Source organism: Leopardus geoffroyi, chromosome D1 (assembly GCF_018350155.1).
Source record: "Leopardus geoffroyi isolate Oge1 chromosome D1, O.geoffroyi_Oge1_pat1.0, whole genome shotgun sequence".
In the NCBI taxonomy this organism is placed as follows: Eukaryota; Metazoa; Chordata; class Mammalia; order Carnivora; family Felidae; genus Leopardus; species Leopardus geoffroyi.
In genome coordinates, this window is record NC_059329.1 from 82,947,041 (window position 1) to 82,969,626 (window position 22,586).

Consider the following 22,586-nt stretch of genomic DNA (forward strand, 5'->3'; position numbering starts at 1 on the left):
AAAAAAAAAAAAAAAAGTAAGGTTCCTGGTGCCTGGGTGACCCCATAGGTTAAGCATTCAACTTCAGCTCAGGTTATGATCTCTTGGTCCGTGAGTTGGAGCCCCAAATCTGGCTCTGTGCTGACAGCTCAGGGCCTGGAGCCTGCTTCAGATTCTGTGTCTCCCTCTGACTCTTCCCATCCCCTGCTCGTTCTCTGCTTCTCTCTCTCTCAAAAATAAATAAAATATTTTTAAAAATAATAAAAAAATAAGGTCCTAACTATACTATTTTTTGCTAGTGATCTTGAATAGAACCTGTTCTTGTCCTTGTTTTAGATACAAAACTATATTGGTGAAGTAGAGATGATGATGAGTCTTAAAGAAAAATACCTCTGCTTCTAAATTCATGCTTCTGATTTTGAGAGGGCCGGATTTGAGAGGATCATGGTAATTCCCTGAAAAACAGATTATCTCCTTTCATGATACCATCTTTTGGTAAGCACTGTCATTAGTTTTGAAAGTGTTGTGACAATGTTAACCTTTTTCCAAGTGTAGTATTTACATCCAAACTGAGCTTTAGTTCTTATGAGTACTTCTTTATGGTGGTATTCCTTCTGTCATTTCTCTCATATGGACCCTTTCCTCTCCATCTGTTATTATCCTAGTGCAAGTCCTGTCATGCCATGGGCTCTCGTCTGTTCTACTTTTTGTCAGTGGAAGTAGTAGGTGTTATAATTATTATCGTTGTCATTGTGATTGTTATTATTTGGACACTCACTATGTTTCTGGAAGTTAAGCACTTTATATGTAAACACAAAATTCACTTAATCTGTAAGGCAGTGTTTTTGACTCCATTTTATAACTAAGGAGCAGACTTACAAAGGTTAAACAATCTAACATTCAACCTGGTCTATTCTATTTCTTATTACAAATCTTGTATTTCAAACAATTAAATCAATGAATGATGCAAGGATAATATTTTTCTGTCTTTGTTTTAAATTTTTTCTGTATCCTGGGGGCATATTTTTTCCCCTCTATTATATTTAGTTAATTATAATCCAGGCTTGACTTGGGCCATGATTTTTTAATAAAGGGGACTTTTGAGACAATGACTGCATGGCGTATTATTTGCCTCTGTAAAACATAGTTTACTCGTTATTAATTCTGCCATTAATTATATACTGGTGTTTAGCATGCCTGGAATTTTCTTTCTTCTTATTTAATCATTCTATAGATATGTTTGGTCTCTGCAAGTAGATTGAATGTTCATCAGGAAACTAGGAATTATTTTAATAATTCTTATATTTCCATACAAAATTTATACTCTAAAATTCTGTATTCTGCATACAGAATTTATACAATAAGTATATAATTTTTCTTTACTGTCGAGATAATTAGCTAATTGATTTTCATATGAATAGTGCTTACTTTGAGTAAACTGGCCAATTTGAAAGTTGTGTAAAGTCTTCCGGGTCAGTTAAGAATTGAGAAATTTTGAATTCTTTGTTCCTAGTAATATGTCAGAGTACTAGTGCAGTTAAATTTGCCCCACTGCCCAATTCATTGTCCTAGATGGAATTGTTTATCCACTCTAAAATATGACCAGCAGTGTGATAAAATTTTAAAGGGCAATAATAAAATTTTTTAAAGCTATTACTATCTGAAAAAGAAAAGTAATAATTCTTACATTAAAAAATATTTTTTAGGGGCGCCTGAGTGACTCAGTTAGTTAAGCGTCCAACTTTGGCTCAGGTCATGATCTCACAGTTGGTGAGTTTGAGACCTGCGTCAGGCTCTGTGGTGACAGCTTGGAGCCTGGAGACTACTTCAGATTTCTATGTCTCCCTGTCTCTCTCAGTCCCTCCCCTGCTTGTGCTCTGTCTCTCTCTCAAAAATAGATAAACGCTAATAAAATTTTTTAATTAAAATATTTTTTATTTTACTCAAAAGTCACTTGGAATAATTTTTTTCTGCATGGTTAGGTTATTTATTTGAGAATACCAACAAATGTTTCCAATTTGTGGGTTTGTTTTTTTTAATTTAAATTTATGTTTTGACTATGTAAAATTTATATGACTCAGAAGTCTATATATAAAATAATATTCATGGAAAAATATTTTTAAAGAGTGAGTATTTACAGAGAACAAATTGTTGGTTGCCAGAGGGAAAGGGGTAGAGGAATGGGCAAAATTGGAAGAAGGGGAGTGGGAGATACAGGCTTCCAGCTATGGAATGAGTAAGTCACAAGAATAAAAGGAACAGCATAGGGAACATAGTCAACAGTATTGTAATAGTACCGTATAGTGATAGATGGTAGCTACACTTGTGAGCATAGCATAATGTTTGGCATTGTTGACTAGTTATGTGGTACACCTGAAACTGTGTAACATTTGTGTCAACTATACTCAAATAAAAAAATTAAAAATATAAAGAAAAAGGATTTAAAGATCATCTAGTAAACTGTTTTGCTTTTTTAATTTGAGCTGAATTAAAAGATAACTCAAAGATATTTTCTTAGTTTTAAGCATACCAAAGACAGACTAATTATGAAATTGTCTTATTTCAGATCTATCATTAGTGATTTTTGTTACATTTAAAAAGTTTTGAAATTTCTCCCTCTAGAAGCATTACATTATGGAGAGGCTTCTTTTATTTGCTGAATTTATTTAAACAAATCAGTTTAGAAATATCACAGAATTAAACAAAAATTCTGACGTGTAAACGTACTGCCATGTTACTGAAACAGATGTTAACACCTGATAAAAGTTAATCGCTTGTTAGGAAAGCTGTCCATTAATAAGGCCAATCTTCATGAAAACTAAAGCCATTTTGTTTCTTTAGCTTTCCTAGTGTGACAATGCAATACTATCAAACCACAATCAGACAAGATTGGGTGGATAGATGGGTACCATTGGTTACAGCTGTTAAACAGTTTCATTCTCGATGCTACATAAAAAGAAGCCAATCACATCAAATGAATCATGACTTTTTCCCTTTATTACAGAGAGTCTCCTTTTAAAGACCATCTGCCAACTGAATGTTCTGTTAGTGTTTCTTCAGATTCAGAAGCCAAAAAAAGTGGGGTTTTTTTTTGGTCTGCTAAATTACTTTTGTATTTAGTATAAATTATTATTGAATTTAAGTCTTTTGTGAATAATTATTTTCTTAAAGTACATTTTTTAAATGTTTGTTTATTTTTGAGAGAGAAAGCACATGAGCTGGGGAGGGGCAGAGAGAGAAAATACCAAGCAGAGCCCAATGCAGCACTCAGTCTCAGGAACCGTGAGATTATGACCTGAGCCAAAATTAAGAGTCAGACACTTAATTGATGCTTAACCTTAAAGTGCATTTTATTAATAGTATTATTAAATAGCACTATACCATTTTCAAAATTCCTTTATGTATATTGTCTTATTTCCATATCCCAATAACCTGGTGATGTGGAGTAGGACATATACTCATCTCCATTTGCATATGAGGAAATTGAGGTTTAGAGAAGTAACTTGCCCAACTTTTATGGCAGTTAAATAATAGATTCTGGACTAGAAACTAGATATTGTAACCTTCAGTCTCCTTCTTTTACACCCTGCTGCCTCATTTATGTCTTATTTTTCAAGTCATATAGTACTTGAAAGTCACAAAGGCAGTTCTAAAAGTATTTAGATATTTTATTGAACCTGTTTCTTCTGATTATTTTGAATTATTTTCAAAATAATTAATGATTTTCCTTCTTACTAACCTATGAAATTCTTTCTCTTTAAATTTTACTTTCTAACATCTACTCCACACAAGGGTTTCGTGGTAGTGTAGTGTACCCTATTCTGAGTCTGAAAGTTGTCCAACCTTGAGTCACATATTTAAACAAGTCAAGTACATTGGCAGTTTGTACTCATCTGCTTTTATATGTATGCATGCATGTGCATACACATATGCCTTCTTGTGTGCGCACATAACACAGTAGATTGGGCACCAGTACTTATGTATATATTGGTCTGCTTTGATTTGTACAAAGTTGTTATCTGAAGGCTAAGTAGTAGAAAATGTTACCATTATTGGCTTTATTTTAATGCTGATAAAAATTTAGTACTAGAACCACATTGAAAGTGCCATCAGTAAAATGACATTTGCCCCTCTGACAAAAAAAAAAAAAAATATATTGAAAAGAGCATTTGCTGAGCACACTGATTAAAAAGCCCAATATGCCATTATTTTCACATTATTTTTTGCGAATACTGTAAACAATCTATATATTTAATAATATTTATAAGAAAATATTTGTCTGGCGTTCTCAGAGAAAGTGTGTCCAGAATATGTCATATGAGTTTCTTGATGGTGTAGATAAAAACTTTTTTTCTTATTAAAAAGATGCTAACAGATTGGCATTATCTGGGCCAGAAATGTCTGTGAAATTAAGCTTATTGTGACCACCCATGCCATATTATTTTTAGCTATTTTTGTTAATTCGTGCATTGTATGTATCTGCAAGCAGATCAAGTGGCAGCCCATTGTACATAGTTGGGACTTATGACTGAAACCCATCCGTGTTACAGATAAGACCAAACCTACTTATCACTGGAGAAAGATGAATACTATAATTATTTAATTTAATATAACTGAAGAACATACTTTATGAAGAAGAGAAAAATAAGTTTTGTTATGACAAGTAAAGCTTTCTATTGTGAATAGGATGGAATTTAAGCTACAAGATGAAATGTTTGCAGAATGAGTTATAGTAACACCAATACTCTTGATAAAATGGGAAAAGAGATAAATTTATTGCAGTGCATTGATTGTTTTGTTTGTGGTATAACTTTTATGTCCTTTTGAGACTTTTTTCTTTTTGCTTTTACATAAGCCCATGTAATAGTTACAAATAAAACAAAATAAGCGTGTAGCAGACAGATACTCAACAGAGCTTGACAAGACAATAATAAATCAAGGAGTTTGGTAGAAAAAATGTTCAGAATGTTAGCTGACTATAAGGTTGGTAGCCTTCTATGTTCACAGTTATATGTTCTAATTTATTTTGGGTCTTCAGATTCTTCGGTGTGATAAATGTCTACCTGTCAGTAGATTAGACAGATACATAAGTAAAGTCTGAGAGAAGTCAGTGATAGTCTTGTATGATTCAATACACAATGGTACAACAATAGTTGGCTTAGCAATTATAAATATTCCAGTGACACTGTAAAGCAGGTAACTTCTTCTAGTGATTTTTTTTAGTCAAAATATCCATTATATTTATCATATCATGTCCAAATAACTAGCTCATCTCCCTTTTAACATTTGCCTCACTAATTACATCAAGGGGCTCTCTTCTGTTGCATTCGGTTTAATGTGTGTTACGTTACACTGTATTGGGGGCACAATACTTCCAAAGGCTACATAATACAATTTGGATATATAATGAAAGTAATTTATCTTACTTTTTTTTAATGTATCAATGTTTTTGACTAGGATGAGCTTTAAAAATAGAGTTAGAACTTAGTGTTCTTTAAGTATTTTAGGAAATCAAACTTCTTCCTCCCACTATGCATTAATGCTGTTATAATTGGTCTTATTATGTTTTTGGGTTTCCAGCTTTTTATTATTATTACTCTCTTCAGAATCTCTGCTCAGTATGGCCCCTAACTTCACTGTTTCCGGTTTACTACAAACAGTTACTCTATTCCCACATGGAGTTCTTAAATCTTTGTTCTCCCTGTCAAGCTGCCTGTATCTTCTCATACTTCTGTTTTTCTCTCTTCTGGAGTAAAAAAAGTTGTTCATTGGCCTTTCTAACACTAATTGGGAGGTGGTGAGGGCAGAGTAGAAGGGTGGAAGGTAGGAGAAGGAAATGCTTATTTCTGCCTCTATATATAATTACACTGCCAATTTATGTTTTCCTAAGTAAATGGCTCTGATATACTCATCTGTGAAATGGAATTATTTTATGTACCATACAGTCTGTTGTAAGTATTAAATTAGGTCAAGTTTTTAAAGTGTGTGGCATAATGTATGGTGGCACATAATAATTGCACAATAAATATTGTCTTTTGTGTACTCCTAGTTACCCAGATAGCATGCCTTGTAATCATTTTTCTCTCACTTCTCCACTCACTACATCTAATTAGTCTATTCTACCTCTATAGAAAGGCAAAGCTGTTAGGTTCAGGAGACAGGATTGCTTTTGAAATCTGTTTCCAACATTAATCAGCTGTGCCTCAGACAATTCACCTAACCCTCTTTTAAATCTCCTGTTTCTCTATAAAATAGTAATAATAATAGTAACTTAGAATGCGTAAGAATCACATTCAATTAACTGAATGTGTGTGTGTGTGTGTGTGTGTGTGTGTGTGTGTGTGTGTGTGCGTGTGCGCTTATACCTATGTATAAAATGAATACATGATGCAGATCAAATGTTTGGCAACATTTTTGGTTCATAAAATAAGCACTCAATAAGTGCATTGTATGTTGTTATTTATCATAATTACTCTCCATTTCTGTTGACAGCTCAGCCTTTGTGTCCTCTGGCCTGGGTGCATGCTCTATACCAAGTCACAACTATATTCTCACAACCTGCCACCCATCTAATACTCTTGGCAGTTATGTTATTTTATGTACTTTAGAAGTCTTCAAAAGCTGTTCATTTTCTAGCAAATATGATGTGAATCACTTACTTTGGCCTTTTAGGATTGCCACAGTTGCTTCACCCTACCTTCCAGCATTATTTCCTAGTTTGTCTCATAGGGCTACTATCAGGACGGAGAGAGGGAACATATCGCAACAAATTACACAGTATCTGGCACATAAGTGAAAGTTTTAATTTCTCCTTGTTTCTCTTTCCTCCCTTTTTCTTTCTCCTCTCTTCTATTAATACATCCTGGATTCCAATCAAACTCTATATAACATTTTCTTTCCTATGTCTACACCTTTGCTAAGATTTAATTCTCTTTGTCTTTATATATTTATTCAATAGATATTTATTGATTATATTCTGTGTCATTCATTATTTGGCATTGGGGACAGAGATGTTTAGGACATCTTCCTGAGGTGTATTCTAGAAAGAAAGAAAGAAAGAAAGAAAGAAAGAAAGAAAGCAAGCAAGCAAAGAAAGGAAAGAAAGCAAGCAAAGAGAGGAAAGAAAGAAAAAAGCAAGAAAGAAAGAAAAAGAAAGAAAAGGAGAGGACAGGAGAGGAGAGGGGAGGAAAGGAGAAAGAAAGAAGAATATATTAAAGATACTAAGGCCCCCAGTTAAATATTACATGAGAGCAGAGGCCATGTCTGTTTCGGCCTACTGTTGTATTTCCAACTTTTGGAAAAGAGCTGTGGATATACCAGAATCCTTGTAATTGTTTGAGAATAAAATGAGCGAGATGGAACAAGGAAAGAAGGGAGAGAAGACATGAGACAGTTCAGCATGTTTGATAATTGCATGTGCTTGTATTTTGTTTTATAACCATATGGCTAAGGAATACATTGTAAAATTCATGTGTGAGTGGTGGGAGATAACGTTAGGCAGAAATGCAGAGGCCAGAATCTGAAGAATATTATCCAGTATGCCTAGAAATTTGGACTCTATCTTGAACCTTTGGAGAGCTTTTGAGGAGAATAATGTCACATGTTAACAATTTTATTTCAGAAAGGATACCCTGTTAACAGTGTAGAAGAAAAATTAGAATTCAGATTAGAGGTGCGGATATGAGTGTGAGCCTATTGCAGTAGTAAAACAAGGAAATAAGGGGGCCTGAATTTAAAATGGGAGCGGAGAAATTTAAGACATATTTATATGATAAAATCAACAGGACTTGGTAGCTAATTGAATTTGGAGAATATAGGAGAGTGAGAAGATAGGGTGCTTTTGGACTTCTGCCCAGTCTTCGAGGCCCAGCTGAGTGAATTGTAACCTACCCCGATTCTGTCCATCTCACAAGTGATTGACATGAATATGTTTTTTTCACTCCTATAAAATATGCTCTCTCTTGTATTGCTGATTTCTTTTTATTAGTAGTTATTTGTTGCATGTCTAAATTCCTTACCAATTTGAAGATCCATAGCTTAATATCTTTGTATTACCTCATGTGGCCTTATCTGTACTGAGTGTTCAGTAAATATGCAGATTATTAATTAACGCTACATTTAAATTTAATTACCTCCTGGGGCGCCTGGGTGGCGCAGTCGGTTGAGCGTCCGACTTCAGCCAGGTCACGATCTCGCGGTCCGTGAGTTCGAGCCCCGCGTCAGGCTCTGGGCTGATGGCTCAGAACCTGGAGCCTGTTTCGGATTCTGTGTCTCCCTCTCTCTCTGCCCCTCCCCTGTTCATGCTCTGTCTCTCTCTGTCCCCCAAAAAAAATAAACATTGAAAAAAAAATTAAAACAAAACAAAAAAAATTTAATTACCTCCTGAAAAAAAATTCAGAAAGTTAAGTATATGCTTGAGACGTTTCAGTATTTAAAAAAATACCGAAATAGGTGCCCGTTGCAAATAGGTGAAGCTTAACTAAAATTCTTTCAAAAACACTTCAATTCTAAAAATTCAAAATTAGTAATTGCCAGAAAAGAAAATATTCATAGGAAGAAATTTTAAAGTGAAATCAGGCCATATTGTTTCCAAATTCGGATGAGAACTTACTATTAAAAATCTTGCACAGATTGGAAATGACTAATCAACATTAGGAAAATGAAATTGAAAGATCTGCCCTCATGCTATTCATGGCTAAAAATGTTTTCATGTCCAATTTTAACAGTGTTGTTCCAGTGTGAAAATTTCAATGATTAGAATTCTTGGTTTGGAAAAAACAAATCATTTAATTATCTAGTCTGCAGGATGATCTTCGGCAAATCCCTTGATTTCTGTCAGTCTCCCCCTTCAGAGAGCAGCGTTAGCTGAGTCTTAAAGGATATCATTTCTGAAAGGTATAAAGGAATGCTAAGGATACTCTAGAAAGAGTAGTATACACTAATGGGATTAAATTAACATTATTTCTATGGGTCATTCTAGCTCTACCTATGAGGCTGTGATTTTAAGTATTTTAATTTTTTGCTCTTAATTTCAATATCAATTTGAAAACTGTAACTTGTCAAGAAGTCAGTTATCCCCAGTTGCTCTTACATATAATGGGTGGACATTTATATGAGGCCATATATATAACATAATTGTCTTTGGAATTTAATTCAATTGGATTTATCTTCATAAAGTCTTAAAACAATTTAGAACAGTAGAACAGTGGTTGCTTTCAACTGTGTTGGAGGCTTAAGATGCAAAGTTCCTACATATATCTATCTTCATATTAAGAAAAAAATACTTTTTCAAAAATTGATCGTTTATTTCAGTGTTATTGTATAATTTCAGTAGAAGAATATTATGAGATCAAGTGGAAAGAGCATAGGATCTGAGTTTTAGTACTAGCTTTGCCCTCCACTAGTAAACATCTACCTTCTTTGGTCCTTGGTCTCCTCATAAGTAAAATGAGGAGGTGGAATAAATAGTGTGTTATGTCCCTTTCAGCTCTGAAATTCTGCATCTGTACCCTGTTCATTATCAGATTCACAGCTATAGCTCAACTATTCAAGTGTGACTCATCATGGTGCAAGGTAGAACCTAATCATTTCTATATTTAGAAGACCATGGGGATAAAATGTCATTTAGTTGTATTTGATTAAAAGAGGTAACCTAAAATAAGAAATATTCATTTCTTATTTCAAACGCGAAGGAAGACTAGTCAACAAATAAGAACATGGTGCATTAAAGGTACATAATACTATTAATATCAGATTATTATGAATGTTTTGCAAAAGTTTTTTTTCCATTAGTGAATCAATTTGTAATATTAGGATTATATTAATGTTAAATAAATCCAAAAGTTGGATATCCTGTGACTATTTTATGCCCTCCTATGGTAACGAATCTTCTATCTTGAGTATTTCTGAATTAATATGCACAAATGAGTATTGCTATCTTTATCATTGTTACCTTGGGAGGCTGAACTCTTTTTTTCAAATTGCATCACTAAATATTTACTATGCATCTCTGTGCACTGATGCTACTCTATTAAATTTGAGGCAAGGGGCATCTGGTGGTTCAGTCAGTTCACATCCAGTTCTTGATTTCGGCTCACTTCGTGATCTCTTGGCTCGTGGGGTTGAGCCCCGCATCTTCGCTGGCAGTGCAGAGCCTGCTTGGCATTCTCTCTCTCTCTCCCTGTCTCTCTGCCCACCCCTCTTTCTCGCAAGATAAATAAACTTTGAAAAAAAGTTGGAGAATTGTAGTCATGGATCTTCCCTCAAATCTTGTTTATTTTTTCTTTAAGTCACTTTCATTTTGACTCTGAGCCTCAATGTCCTTGTGCTAAGAAACCATCAATCTCAGTCATTCTCTTGACTCCACACACCATCCAGAGCTGTGCAGAGGCCCTGCATTTATTGTTCACCTCATACTACCCTTTGTTTCCCCTGAGATACCTTTTGTTATAACCTGTGTAGGCCCTCGAGGACCAAAGGTTCTGCTTCTTCTGTACCACAGAGTGGTATGGAAATCTCTAGTAGCACTGAGAACCCTGTGTTGAGGGACCACACTCCCTCAGTTCCTCAAACAGACAACTGCTTTGAGATCTTATCCCCTGTCAGTCATTCATTGGTCCTGCACCTTCTTGGAATTTGTTCATTCATTTCCATCGCTCTTCTGCCCAATTTCAGTGAAATCTCTCTCTCTCTCTCTCTGTCTCTTTTCCTTAAAGACACTAACCTATCCAGGATAACTAGCATTCTTTCTGAGCTTTTTTTTTTTTTTTTTTTTTTTTTTTTTTTAACTACTGACAGGAAAGTACTTGTCTTCAGACTATAGGAAAGATACTTTTTTCTTTGTGCCATGCAAAAATCCTCAAGGAACATACATTGTAAAGCTCTGAATCCTTAGGTGCCTGTTTGAAAGAGGAGAAGGAGGGAGGACAAAGGAAAAAAAGAGAGAAACACACATATCTCAAGAATTACCCTGGTACACAAAGATTAAGACATGGTTTCCAAGAGCCTAAATTCCAGTGGGAATGAGTGCTCTATAAAACAAGTAAAGTTTTCTTGTATAATTTTTGTAAAGCTATCTCTGCTGTGACTGTTTCTGTGCCATCCACTTTTTAAAATTTCTTTTGTTTGCTCACCCCTCCTCCTTCTCTTTTTCTTTCTTTCTTTCTTTCTTTCTTTCTTTCTTTCTTTCTTTCAGAAAAGCACAGAATTTAGAGTTGGTGACACATGGCTTAGAGTTCTCTTTCCCTCACTTGCTAGTAATATGATCTAAGAAATCAAGTCACATCATCTCTCTGCACCTTGAGTTTTTTTTCTATTTGCAAAAATGGGAATAACGCCACTTGTCCATACTCACTAACAGAGCTTTTGTTAGACCAAGAAGGAAAACGTTAATGCTTGTAAACATGAAGTAGTGGGCAAATACAGCCTTCACTGATTTAATGCAGAGGCAGAGTAGTGCGAGAAAAAACACAAATTGTAGAGTCAGGTGTGCCTGTATTCAGTTCCCGTATTTGCCACTGACTAGCTTAATGTAATCTTAGTTTCTGTGTATGTACAAACCTAATAACATCTACTTTGTGGTCATAAGGTAGAAATAACATAATTTTTATAAATCTCTGTAAAGTAAACAGGGAGACATTCTATCCCCCTTTCTTAGATGAAACAGCTGGGGCTCGGAGAGTTAAAATTTGACCAGGGTTATACAGGTAAAAACTGACATTAGCAGAATAAACTCTTAGTATCAAATATGGGTTTTGTGTTTTAGATAAATTATATCAGGTAATCTCAAAGAAAGAGTTCCATGTATGTTTGGAACATGACCTAAACATATGAACACACACACACACACAGATCAGACTCATAGAAAGATTGTTTTTTAACATGCAGATATATTTGTTCTTGTGCATTGTTCTTGTCCAATCTCCTAGTTTTATCATCAACTCGTACAAATTAAAAAATGTGGTCCTATATCAAGTTAATGACCCAGGGAAAGGGAGAGACTGATTGGCTCCCTTTTCAATTGTAGTGCTGGTTGACTCACAAGGCCTGGATGTCATGATTTATATTTGATGAGCAATGTATATTTGAATTTTAAAAATGAAAGTCTATGGCTTCAGTCATGTATTAACCCAGGACATATGGTGGGGTTCACTTATAGTTTTATAAATCCCATGTCTCCCACTTTGTTTTGTGTTACACTTGACTGGTAATAATTTTTTCCCTCTATGGAAACTTCCTTGATTGTCAGTATATCTCCAATGGTGTAATCATTGTATATTTAAAAAAAATCATGTAAATTATTATCATCATCTCACATTTTCAAGAACATTTTTAATGATAAGGAATTTTTTTTTTTTAATTACTGATGGGGACTTTTCCTGGCTTGGGATAAGGTAATCATATTTTAAGTGCAGGATTATAGACTTGATATTAAGACTTGATATTGAGCATAACAAGAAGGTAATTTATACTTTGCTTTGGAGAAGTTTTTTTTGTTTATGCCAAACGCCTAGAAATTTCGTTTTTAATTTCTTTTTAAAGCTTATTTATTTTGAGAGAAAATAGAGCACAAGCAGGGGGGCACAGAGAGAAGGAGAGACAGAATCCTAAGTAGGCTTCATGCTATCAGCACAGAGCCTGATGTGGGATTCAAACTCACAAACTGTGAGATCATGACCTGAGCTGAGATCAAGAGTTGGACCTTTAACTGACTGAGCCACCCAGGGGCCCCTAAATCCCTAACAATTTTAAAACTGAAATACGGTAAGATGGCAGATTTTTACCTATTCATGGATGCATAAGATAAGTATACAGACTGGGAAAAGAAATTATTCATTCTTGAGATTATAAGTACGTACTCCTAACAACTATACAAATAATATGACTTCAAGTATTGTTTTCACATTACTGTTTATAATGGTGAAAAGAGTGTGTAGCCATGTCTTTTGTGCTGACAGTGACAGAAATGCAAGGTTAAGTTGTATTAACATACTTTTGTTAAAAAGCAGTGCTTGTGTATTTTCACCACATTTACATCCCTCATAACTTATATCTCTCTTCTTTTCAATTTTTATTGGAATATTTTCTCCATACTATTCTTCAAATAGCAGGATAGCTTTTCTGAGGACTTGATCAGAGGATGGGACTCAGCATGATTGCTGGTAGCAAAAATTCAAAGCATACTTGTGTGTTGTTTCTGCCCACTCTGCTGGAAGTAAGTTGTAGCGTTCAGGGCAGGGAAATGTTCACATTCATTGCAGGGATTTCCCTTGTGCAGTGTATTCATATAACTTTAAAGTTATATGTTTGAATATTTTAATAGTTTGGCTTAGTATATATTATTTTTTCACAGTATTCGATATTATTGGAGTGATTATTTTTATTTTCATAATACCATGAAGCTTATTGAAAGGGTACATTAAACTAAGAGCACAACACTGAGTGTCTTGACTTTCACATCGGCTGCCATCAATTAAGTTCTTCACAAATATGTTTTTAATGGTCCGGGTCTGGTTTCTTGCCCAACTGAGACCTATTTTCTTTATAGTATGGCCCAATAAAATAGACAAAAAGTAGGTTCAAATCCAATTTACTTTACTGTTTTTTTTTTTAGAATGATTTAAGCATTGAAGATAGGCACCCCTGCACATTTTAATCTGTTGTCCTGGCAAAATTATTACTGGCAAATATTTTACTCTCAAAAATGTCTTCGTTTACGTAATTATATGTCATCTTACCAGTTAGGTAGGTATTGATGGTATCTTCTTCTAGACTTTCTTTTTCTTTTCAGAGCCTGGAGAAACCTAAAGACACTGGGATTTTAAGTGTTTTTCCGAAAGATGTATAGCTACTTCATGGCAAAGCTAGAGTTTATTGTAGTTGTTTTGACTTTAGCTTTGAGCCTTTTCCAGTTTAGATTTTTAAAGATTTGTCCTGTGACTATTTATTGTTGGGTATATTCATTCTCTTTCCCTCCATCTCTCCCTTGCTCGCTCTCGATGTTTCTCTCACTCTTGCTCTCTCATTCTTTCTTTGTATTCTTGAATATCTTTATGTGTAATATAAAGTATTTAGAGAAACTGAGATAAAATGAGCCATACTAATTGTAAGCTGTCTCCTTTTGATGAGAAATTGTTGGAAATACCATTATCAGCCAGGTGCTGGAAAGCATTAAAAAGCTAGCAGTACAACACTGTGGCCAGTTTGACCTTTGGAGGAAAATGTAAATTTGTCTTGAATTGGCCACCCTGTACCAGAGATTATCATTTTACTGATATCTGTCCCGTTCTTTTGGACCGATCGATCATAATTGATCCAGATCTCATGCATAACAAATTCAACTCTCGGCAAAATGATTTTAATTGTTTTTCCAATTACTATCAGCTCTGAAATTCAGTATGTGCTTCTAGAAATTAAGGTAGCTAGCAAGAATATTTTCTTCATGCTAAGTGGTAATTTTCTTTTTTCATATTGGCTAGATTTTTCTAGATATGACATTTGGTTCAGGAGGACACACAAGAGCCATTCTACAGAAGGAGTCAGATATTACTCTATATGCCTTAGACAGAGACCCGACAGCTTATGCAATAGCTGAACAGCTTTCAGAATTCTATCCGTAAGTAATACTCTTGTATAATTATTGAATTTTCATGCTGAGTTTTATAGAGCTTGGTTTACCATTTTGGCATTTGTTCTCCCTTGTGTGATGTTATGCTTCACTATGCTACATATTTTCTCCCTTTTTTCCTCAAAAGAATTAATGTAAATAATGTTTTAGTACCACTTAACATGATATTACTGCCTTTATCCTTTCTGAATTCATAAAAATAAATACAAAAATGATTTATGGCTAAAATCTGAAGATGGGTTGAAATCCATCCATGAATAATGTTTTGACAAATAAGCCTTGGTTTAAAAAATAATTTTTAAAGAATTTATGAGTTACAGTTTCCAAGAATTTACTGAAGTTAATAAGTATGTGAGGCTTCTGCAGAATTCATTAGGTCACGTATATTAACGTAATGCAGTTGTTGTCTCTGAATTCTTTTTGAAATTCACAAGTAAATTTAGAGCAGTCTATCCCTCTGTCACGAATTAGGTGACCTTTCACCTTGGAAATGAATATAAAATATTGTCTTCCTAAGTTCTTCCTTAGGAAGAACTTCCTTCCTGTTCACTTCCTAAGTGAAAGCATCTTCCTTTAGAGAAAATTTTGGATGAGTTATGCTATGTTGTTTAAAAGTTATCAGCCTGAAAAAGGAAAATGTCTTGGAGTTAAGATGACTATCTACAAATATGTAAAGGGCTATTTTCAGGAATAAGGAATTGTTCTCTTCTCTTATGCTTCAGAGACTGAAATCAAGAAAATAGATGAGAATTTTAGAGGTAAATTTTGACTTGATGTAAGCCAGGGTCTTTTGATAGTTCTAACTGTCCAATAATGAAAAGGTCCATTTGGCAAAGTAGCAAAAGTATGACCATGGAAAAGTTTAATCACAGACTAAGGATAGGAAGCTGAATTACTAATGTAGAATAGTCTATTTTGAGGCCCCTGGGTGGCTCAGTCAGTTAAGCGTCCGACTTCAGCTCAGGTCATGATCTCACAGTCTGTGAGTTTGAGCCCCGCATTGGGCTCTGTGCTGTCAGTCTAGAGTCTGGAGCCTGCTTCAGATTCTGTGTCTCTCTCTCTTCCCTTCCCCCACTCACACTCTGTCTCCTTCTATCAAAAAATGAATAAATGTTAAAAAATTAAAAAAAAAGAAGAATAGTCTATTTCACGTTTTCAGGTCCCAAACTCTTTACAAATCTATCAATGTGATTAATTCTCCCAATAAAAATGTGAATAAATACACCTAAGTTTTTGTTAGCAGTATCAGAGGGTTTATTGGAGCGCCTGAAATCAGTTTGACCCCAGGTTATTTTCTTCTAAGAAAAATATGAGGATATGGTTTAATGATATGATACTTTTTTTTTAAACCTACCTCTGTCATTCTGCAATGTCCCGTAGATGCATCTTCTTTAGGAAGATCTTGTATTAATTAGGGCATCCATATTTGTAAAACATCTTAGGAGGTCACTTGTTTATGACCTGAACATTCATAGAATGCATGTAGGTCTCCTATTTCACTATCATAGAAAAACTGGATTTTTCTTAGATATTGTTGTTTCTAAAGGCAATGAGTTCCAGTTCAGATTTTTCAAAGTCTCTTATTCCTTCAAATAGCCTCCTTTCCTCAGATAGAACTTAACATTTTATCAATTTTGTCAGGTGTAGTTTTTTATCTTGAGACTGTGTTTTCAGTTTTCAGTAGTAGAAACCATTAGCTAGACAGATTAAATGATTTGCTAAAAGGCATATATGACTAAATAGAAACAAAGCTGAGATATGCATTCTGCCCCATCACCTAATATTATTATTATCATTATCATCATTATTATTATTATTATTATTATTATTATTATTTTGAGGAATAGGTAACATAAATGTTATATTAGTTTCAGGTATACATCATAGTGATTTAACATTTCTACACATTACTCCATGCTTACTATAGTAAGTATAGTTATCATCTGTCACAATACAACATTATTACAATGTTATTGACTCTAGTCCCTAGGCTGTACTTTTCATCTCTGTCACTTATTTATTTTATACTAAAAGTTTGTGCCTCTTAGTCCCCTTTAGCTATTTGACCCATCCTCCCGTCCACCTCTTCTCTGGCAACCACTAGTTTCTCTGTATTTAAAAATCTATTTGTTTTTTGTTTGTTCATTTTATGTTTAGATTCCACACATAAATGAAATAATAGGATATTTTTCTTTCTCTGTCTCACTTATTTCACTTAGTATTAATACCCTCTAGTTCCATCCATGTTGTCACAAATAGCAAGATTTCATTCTTTTTATGGCCAAGTAGTATTCCAATGTATATATACCTTTATCTCTTCATCTGTCAGTAGACACTTGGGTTGCTTCTGTATCTTGGCTATTGTAAATAATAATGCAATAAAAATAGAGATGCTGTTATCTTTTGAGTTTAGTGTTTTTGTTTTCTTTGAGTAAATACTCAGCAGTGGAATTACTAGGTTGTATGGTATTTCTATTTTTAGTTTTTTGAGGAACCTCTATACTGTCTTCCACAGTGGTTACACCAGTTTACTTTTCACACAGGAACGTTCCATTTTCTCTACATCCTCCTTAACACTTGTTATTTCTTATCATTTTGATACTAGCTATTCTAACCGGTGTGAGGTGATATCTCATTATGGTTTTGATTTTCATTTCCTTGATTAGTGATGTTGAACATTTGTTCATGCATCTGCTAGCCCTCTGTATGTCTTCTGTGGAAAAACATCTATTCAAGTCCTCTGCCCATTTTTAAATCAGATTGTTTGTTTGTTTTTGTTTTTTTTATTTGAGTTATAAATTCTTTATATATTTTGGATATTAACCCTTTATTGCATGTATCATTTGCAAATATCTTCTCATTTAGGAGGATGCTTTTTTGTTTTGTTGATGGTTTCCTTTGCTGGGAAAAATTTTAATTTCTCTCTCTCTGTGTCCCTCTCTCTCTCTGTCTCCCTCTGTCTGTCTCTCTCTCTGTCTCTCCCTTTGATGTAATCCCAATAGCTTATTTTTGCTTTTGTTTCCCTTGCCCAAGGAGACATATGCATAAATATGTTGCTAGGGTGAATGTCTAAGAGATTCCTGCCTTTGTTTTCTTTTAGGAGTTTTATGGTTTCAGGTCTCACATTTAATTTTTTTTTTTTTTTTTAACATTTACTCATTTTTGAGAGACAGAGAGAGACAGAGCATCAGTGGGGAAGGGCAGAGAGAGGGAGACATAGAATATGAAGCAAGCTCCAGGCTTTGAGCTGTCAGCACAGAGCCCAAAGCAGGGCCCAAACTGAAGGACAGCAAGATCATGACCTGAGCTGAAGTTGGATGCTTGACCGACTGAGCCCCCCAGGCACCCCTCAGGCCTCACATTTAGGTCTTTGTTTTTAATTTTTTTAAAATGTTTATTTATTTTTGAGAGAACGAGACACAGAGTGCAAGGGGGGGAGGGTCAGAGAGAGAGTGAGACACAGAATCCAAAGTGGGCTCCAGGCTCTGAGCTGTCAGCACACAGCCCGACACAGGGCTCGAACTCACAAATGGTGAGATCAGACCTGAGCCAAAGTCACAGGCGTAACCAACTGAGCCACCCAGGCACCCTTCACATTTAGGTCTTTAATCCGTTTTGAATTTATTTTTGTTTATAGTGATCCAGTTTCATTCTCTGGCACACAGCTGTCAAGTTTTCCCAATACCATTTATTTAAAATACTGCCTTTAATTCATGGTATATTCTTGCCTCCTTTGTTATATATCAGTTGACCATATCATCATAGGTTTATTTATGGAGTCTCTGTTCTTGTCCAAAGAGCTGTATGTGTCTATTTTTGTGCCAGTACCATACTATTTCATTACTACAGCTTTGTAGTATACCTTGAAATCTGGGATTATGATACCTTTGGCTTTGTTCTTCCATTTCAAGCCTAATAATCTCATTTTATTTTGTTTTATACTACCTTGACTCAAATCTAATTGATACTTTTTTACTTCATCCATAAGATAATTCTTTGTCAAGCATAATAAAGTAGTTAAGGAACAATAGAGTAAATCAAAATAAGATAGGAAGAAGGGATTAATACAGATTGAAATCAGAATCAAAGAAACTAAAAAGAAAAAAGAATAAAGAAATCCTAAGTGTTTATTTGAAAATAACAAAAGTCCTTGATAGCTTGATTAATTTTTTTATTATTTAAAAAAATTTTTTTTTTTTTTACATTTTATTTATTTTTGATAGACAGAGAGACAGAGCACGAATGGGAGAGGGGCAGAGAGAGAGGGAGACACAGAATCCGAAGCAGGCTCCAGGCTCTGAGCTGTCAGCACAGAGCCTGACGCAGGGCTCGAACTCACAAACCGCGAGATCATGACCTGAGCCGAAGTCTGACGCTCAACCGACTGAGCCACCCAGGCGCCCTGATAGCCTGATTATTAAAGAAAAAAATGAGCAAAAATATATGATTAAGACTATAGAGGACACCAACCATAGACACAAGATAAATTAATCATAAGATAATACAACCATAATTCTGTGGTAACATGTGAAACCTGGATGAAATGAATAATGTTTTGTCAAATATAAATTATTAAAATTGACTGAATATTATGAAAGTTGAGTAGGTCATTACATTATCATAACAGAGATAAGAAAGGTAGCTAAAGTATGTAGAACAATGTACCATGACTAGATTTGCAGTTGTTACCTAGTTCTTAAAAAAATAGGAAAGAGCATTGTCTTTTACATTATTCTTGATCATGGTAAATATGTAAAGCCCTTTCAGTTCATTTTATATTGAATCTAACCTAGTTTTAATATTTAATCCTGATAGAAATAGTATAAAAGAAAAAAAATAGAAAAAGTCTAACCTCACTGAAGAATATAGATGCAAAATTCAAAAAGAAATACTAGCATATCTGACTCATATATTATTTAATTAAAAGAATAATACGGGCCACCTGGGTGGCTCATTTGGTTAAACGTCCCACTCTTGATTTCAGCTCAGGTCATGATCTTATGGTTTGTGGGTTTGAGCTCAGCATCAGGCTCTGTACTGATAAAATGGAGCCTGCTTGGGATTATCTCTCTCTCTGTGCCTCCCCCCAACCCCACCCCTCTCTCTCTTAAAAAGAAATAAACTCAAAAAAAAAAAAAAAAAGAAGAAGAAGACGTATAGCTTAATTAAGAGTAATACCTAAAGAATATAGAGATGGTTCCACATCAAACAGCCAGTGATAAGTTGATAAGCATGACTATAATCAACTATTCTTATTAAAATCTCTACGCTAAACAGGAATATAAATAAACTACTTAAATGTAAAATATCCTATTATGCAAGGACAAACAGAAATTATTTTCCCAAAAGGTAAAATACTATAACAATTTAAATCAAAATCTAGATTTAAATATGGCTTAGCTTCTATAAATATTCTAATCAGTATTTTTGGAAGTTCTGGTTTATGTAAGTAAGAAACTAAAAGAAAGGTTAAAATATTCTTCTTGTAATCATTTAACTGAAAGACTTGTAAAATTAGTAAGATGATACAATAAGATGGTTAGATAAAAATTTTAAAATATACTCAGTAGTAAATACTTGGAAAGGGAATTAGGAAAAAAATTCCATTCTCAAAAAAGTACCTAACACTATATAGAATATTTAGTAATAAATTTAATAAGAAAGGCGCAGTTCTAAATTTTAAAAAAATATAATTTTATTAAAGGACATATGGAAATGAATGAAGAGAAAACATTTGTTTTGGTGTAGTACAAGTAAATTAGTATTATTTAAAAAATCAATTCTCCCCAAGTTTAATGTACTCCCAGGAATTATCTTAGTTGATTTCACTTTAACTGAGGTACATTTGTTTATTAGTTTATATAATATGATGTTAAGTATGTATGGCAGGGGAGTGACAAGATCTTTTTTTGAGGGGATGGGGGGAGTGACAAGATCTTTGGGGGGAAATAAAAAAGTGAGGGGAAACTTGCCTTACCAGATGTCAGATCATACTTTAAAATCACTATAATGAAATCAGTATCATACTGGCACAAGAATAGGTAAGTAGATTAGTGGAAGAAAGAATCTAGATGTAGATTCCAGTATGTAATAGATATATACTATACTATAAAAAAATTAATAAAAGACAAAGTATTTCACTTCTTTGAGAAAATAGTGCATTGTTAAATAAATAGGGTTGTTACAGTGATCACTATGAAGAACATAAAATGAACCCCTATTTTAAATCAGATTCAAAAATAACTTCCAGATAAAGTAAAAAGGTATGAAAAACTGAAAATAAAAATTCTGTAAGAAAATTGAAGAGATAATATAGACAATCCAAGGTAAGAAACTTTCTTAAGACTAGAAATCATAAATCTATAAAATTAAATGCTAGAAGTATCTCATAAAAATTTTGAAAGTATATGACAAAAATAATATGGTATATTTTCTAGTCAATCTGGAAAAAGAAATATTAGTAATATAGAGAATAGGAACAGAATTGATATCCTAGGGAAGGAAAATATCTTTTTCCTCTATCCTCCTAAATTCTCAGCCTGAGCAAATTAACAAGAGAAAAAGCATACACATTTTTTATTTAAGTTTTCTGTGACATAGGAGCTTTCATAAGGAAGTAAAGTACCTAAGGCATGGTTATACTTGATTATTTCTATACTGGGTTTGATGAAGAGTGGAAAGTTATGGAAAAATATGATAGGACAAGGGTATGAACTAAGTGTAGTCAACTGGGAGAAACTTAGCAAGCCCCATGCATTCAGATTTCTCTTGTCCCTCATCTTCAGAGATAAGAAGGCTTTTTTCCTCTGCATAGAGGGAGGGCATCTCTCACATAAGGGTCTGAAGACCTACTGCAGAAGAAGGTCAGCAAGTTCTTTCATGTGCCATTTCTCAAATTCCTTCAGTTTGAAATATTCAGTGTGCCAAGGTAATGTATTTTGAGGTAGCATGTCCTGAACCCGATCAATATTTATTATGTAGGAAGAGTTTTTTTCAAAATTGATAAGACAACAAAATCCAGTTTGGCAAATGAACAAAAGATACGGAAGGGTCATTTATGGTAGATTAAGGTATGAAAAGATGATCAATATCAATAACGGTGATGAGGGAAATGAAGTGAAAATAATAAGGGCTAATATCCTATATATATCAGACTGGAAAAACAGAATAATTTTGAAAGTGAAGATATGGGGAAAGGATATTCATCCATTTCTCGTGAGCATCTTTTAATATTAAAAAAGTACACAACATGCTAAGAATTTATTTCATCTAAGTAAAAGAATCAGTATCTAAGGAAGCATATCTTCAGTGTTATCGTAGACTTTATATATGCATTTTGTGTATATATAATCATGGAGTACTTGAGGAAGAAGGAATTAGTTGTGGGTGGATGTGTGGAAAAAGGGAAAATTGGTTAAAAAGGACAAACCCAGAGATTGTATGATCACATGTCTGCATGATATGGAAAGTAGAAAATGCCAAGCAATGCTATATATTATTTATGAATACCTACGTATGTAGTTGTAGTATAGGAACATACATGAGATTAAAAAAAACACAGATTCGGCCTTAGGATTATTTTTCGGGATAATGGATGGATGGATGGATGGATGGATGGATGGATGGATGAATGGTTGGAAGGATGGGCAGATTAAACTTTTTTTTTTTTTAATTTTTTTTTTCAACGTTTATTTATTTTTGGGACAGAGAGAGACAGAGCATGAACGGGGGAGGGGCAGAGAGAGAGGGAGACACAGAATCGGAAACAGGCTCCAGGCTCTGAGCCATCAGCCCAGAGCCCGACGCGGGGCTCGAACTCCCGGACCGCGAGATCGTGACCTGGCTGAAGTCGGACGCTTAACCGACTGCGCCACCCAGGCGCCCCTAAACTTCTTAAAAATACATCTTCTTAAAGATACATGTATAATTACGACTTGTAGTAAGGTACACAATAAAGGAAATGGTTTTTCGTTTCAGTGTG

General features: G+C 34.3%; 1 protein-coding gene across 7 annotated transcripts in view; it reads left to right on the top strand.

Moving 5' to 3' along the window:
* METTL15 (methyltransferase like 15) overlaps positions 1–22,586 on the top strand; it is a 212,421-nt gene that overhangs the window by 72,678 nt on the left and 117,157 nt on the right. For all 7 annotated transcript variants that reach the window (XM_045484835.1, XM_045484829.1, XM_045484831.1 and 4 more), the window contains one exon: positions 14,457–14,593. In XM_045484835.1, coding sequence (XP_045340791.1) covers positions 14,457–14,593 — 137 coding nt within the window. The remainder of the gene's footprint in view (positions 1–14,456; positions 14,594–22,586) is intronic.